The sequence below is a fragment of the Oculina patagonica genome, unplaced genomic scaffold (assembly GCF_052425735.1).
Source record: "Oculina patagonica isolate OP01 unplaced genomic scaffold, crgOcupat unplaced358, whole genome shotgun sequence".
In the NCBI taxonomy this organism is placed as follows: domain Eukaryota; kingdom Metazoa; phylum Cnidaria; class Anthozoa; order Scleractinia; family Oculinidae; genus Oculina; species Oculina patagonica.
The window spans coordinates 4356-7602 of record NW_027558209.1 but is presented as its reverse complement, the minus strand read 5'-3'; the positions used below and the strand labels follow the sequence as shown (position 1 = coordinate 7602).

Below are 3247 nucleotides of genomic sequence, written 5' to 3'. Positions count from 1 at the left end.
ATTGTACATCCCTGGCTAAGCACATATGACACACAACAATAACACCAACTCCCTTGAAAACAAATACTGGTATGTGCATTAAAAAACGAACGCAAAGCTTTTCCTCGCGCTTATGTGCCGTTAATTCAAAATTAAAATGTCGCACTTACGCACAGATTGGTAGCCCGAGCTCCAACAAACTTTCACTAACTCTGATGAAGGTGAACAGATGTCACCGAAAATTTAGAAAAGAAAAACAGATCGGCTTAAAACAATCTTCTTTAAATGTCTTCTACCGATCGCACTACTGGTTCCAGCATTAAAAAAGCACTGTAGTACATGCTATGAATCAGAATGTTTGTCCAGTTTCAAAATTATTGTCACATATAAAGTGTGCAATAATCAGCTGGATGAACATCTTAAAGAAATGTTGTTTCTGTAAGAAGCCCACAAGTAAATATAAAACAAATGATTGTACCTGATGCACCAGGATTTGCCGTACTTGGAACAGGTGCCTTGTTGATTCCACCATCAGTACCTTCAGTTGGTGTTCCTGGATAAAATGAAAAACCAAACCAGTTAACAAAACTTATTTATATGAATGAAATCTGAAAGGATCCTCCTACCAGACATTCTTTTGGCTTGTCTTACTGGGAGGAAAGATTGTGTGATGAGCCAAAAGAATGTCTGCATGTAGAAGGCTAGCCTGAAGGTTGAACGGGAAGCTGTGGGATGGTGGGGATAACATGGGGGTATGAATTTACAAGAAGGCTTTTTTGAAAGAATCCATACAGTCAGGAATGAAGATTTTCATCCAGTGGTACCTTCTGAAAATCTTGAGCTTCAAGCGCTCCCTGCATGTGTCAAGGAAACATTTTCACAGAAATATTAGGAAAAATGTACACTTTACTCTCACAAACACTGTTTCATATCTTATTATTGAATATTTATGTTATTCAAGTTATTGAATTATTTGACCTTGACATTTGGGAGGCAAGACAGCAAGTATATTTGGGTTAGGGAAAGATTGTTGCACATGGCAGACAATGGAGGATTTCAAAATGAGAAGCCAATGGCCATAGAGCATACAAGAGGAAAGTTTGAATTGTCATCTTGGTAGAAAATTTTATTTTGTTTCAGATTCTGATAATGAATGAGACAATAAAAAAATAAAATCAAACTGGTAGCAATCTGGAGGGGACATCACGAACAACAAGTTATTTAATACTGACTGGCAAGGTAAATAATTGACTTGTTCTAATGAAATGTCATGCAGAGAATTGTTTTATAACACACATCAGACTTTCCCTTTTTCCAAGAAGGGGCATTACCCGGAAGTGGTAGGCTACAAGCGGGGTGACGTCAAAAAGATGACTCGGCTAAAGAAAAGAGTAAATCATTTTGTACGGAGTAGATTTATAGATGATACATGTACCGTGAATAAAATTTTCACGCCGATATTTTAAGCTTTTATACACTGGTAAGCCTTTATTATAATACTGGCACGTACACTGACAAAACACTATTTCAAATGGGAGGATAATTAGGGGTACAAATTGGCAAACCTTAAGTTTTGCACGATAAGCATTGTCTTGAATGATCTTGATTGGATCCTAGTTTTAAAGCTCAGTTTTACAGCAAACCAGCATTGCCGCCGGTATCGATCGAATTAAGCTTATACTTTCAAGTACCAATATACAGTTAACAACACAATCATCTCACCCTCTTCTTGAACCGGCCTCAGGAGAGATTCCAAATGAGGAGAGACTTCGTGTAATATGTCGCAAAACACTCGGAAAGCTTTGGGTCCTTTGCGGGGTAGAGTGTCTAGCAAGTACTCTCCTTGTTCGGTCACGGTAGCTTTGGAGTTTACCATGTCTTTGTCTTCTTCGCTGAAAATTTGTCTCGAGTAAAGCCGTGATGCGACTCTTTTCGCCTCCAAGTCCTTCAGCAATGCCTGCCTGTTTATACGCAGTGTATCACGGTCGGAATCCTGCATTTTGGAAAAAGTCTGATGAAATTTTTTTACCACCGTGCGATGGATCGACGACAAACCTTCACAAATGTCGGTTTGCGGGCGGAACAGCGGTGTGCGAAAGGCGCGCGATGACGTCACTAACTCAAACCCAGTACGGCTCGATCGTTTTGTACTGACCCTGGTTTTGTCAAAAAAAGGAAATTGAAAGATAGACTGTCTTTTATTCAAACTTACCCAGCAAATATCAAACTTCCAGAGGAAAAACTGAACGTCTCACTCTCACAACTCTTCTACAATTTCCATTTTTACTGAACAGACGTCTAATAGACAAACTGGTAAGTAAGCTTACTTTTTTTTCTAATTTCAGAAGTTAAATTATTTTAATAAACTTATCTTAAGCTTGTAGCTTGTCCTTAAGCTTATTAATAATTTTTAAAAAGTGCAAATGAAAATCCCCATATCACGACTATTTATAAATTTCCTGTACCTTTCACATTTATTGCTTTGACGGCATATCCAGTTAGATAATTATTCTTGATGTCATCGTATGATTTTATCGGCGTTAAAAAAGTGAATTAACACGTACAGTACATAAGCTTAATAAAATATTCATTTATCTGTGGGAAGGTGAGTTCCTTTTAAGTTCAGAGAAGAGAGAAAATTCATAAGATGGTATATTTCAGTAAGGTTATTATGGTGATATAAGGGGTATTAATTTATTCAGTAGAGAAAAGCATTACTCAGGGGATAATTCAAGCCTATTACTTCACCACCCACAACAAATTTATCGAGTTTGCTCACCTTTTGAGGAAAGAAAAAGTCAAGCAAATGTTTTCACGTTCGAATTACCTTCTTTTGAATGCAGTGTTTACTGTTACTAATTTACTTATTCTTGGATTTCATTACATTTTTTTTTCATTTGATGTATTGAAGTGTTCTCTTGCCTAGGGTCTAGGCTCAATTTCCAGGCATTTCAGGAGTCAGGTTAATTTCCCCTTCCTGTACAAGGATATGGGTACACAAAATGGCTCGAAATCAAGCCTACCCTGGTTATTTCAATTTATGACTACAGTTACTTAGTTTGCAACTATTAATGCACCTATCAATGTTAAGCCCCTGCCGCTGCAATTGTTTGCCCATGGTGGGGACTTTTGACCATTTTAATGGACTTTCTTACAGCATTTTATTGAAGTTAAGTGACTCTTTTGAACATCCACACATGCCCTGGGGTTGGGCATTTGATCAGAAAGTCTCAGCTAAGTTCAAATGCCTGGCCTATGCCCGGCCTCC

The 3247-nt window shown here is 37.8% G+C and overlaps 1 protein-coding gene across 1 annotated transcript; it reads right to left on the bottom strand.

Annotated features, from left to right (window-relative positions):
- Window positions 1-398: 398 nt before the first annotated feature.
- Window positions 399-2050, bottom strand: LOC144640570 (caspase-2-like). Its single transcript, XM_078499677.1, has 2 exons — window positions 1702-2050; window positions 399-532 (listed from the first exon to the last, which is right to left on the bottom strand). Exons 1-2 carry the CDS (start codon window positions 1976-1978, stop codon window positions 399-401), a joined length of 411 nt encoding a protein of 136 aa, XP_078355803.1. The 5' UTR covers window positions 1979-2050.
- Window positions 2051-3247: the final 1197 nt, after the last annotated feature.

Bases quoted from the DNA above. Each gene is read 5' to 3' on its own strand.
- LOC144640570 (XM_078499677.1), bottom strand. From the start codon at position 1,978: ATGCAGGATTCCGACCGTGATACACTGCGTATAAACAGGCAGGCATTG. The intron at 533-1,701 runs GTGAGATGATTG...CATTTTATCCAG, and splicing joins GAGGCCGGTTCAAGAAGAGG to GAACACCAACTGAAGGTACT.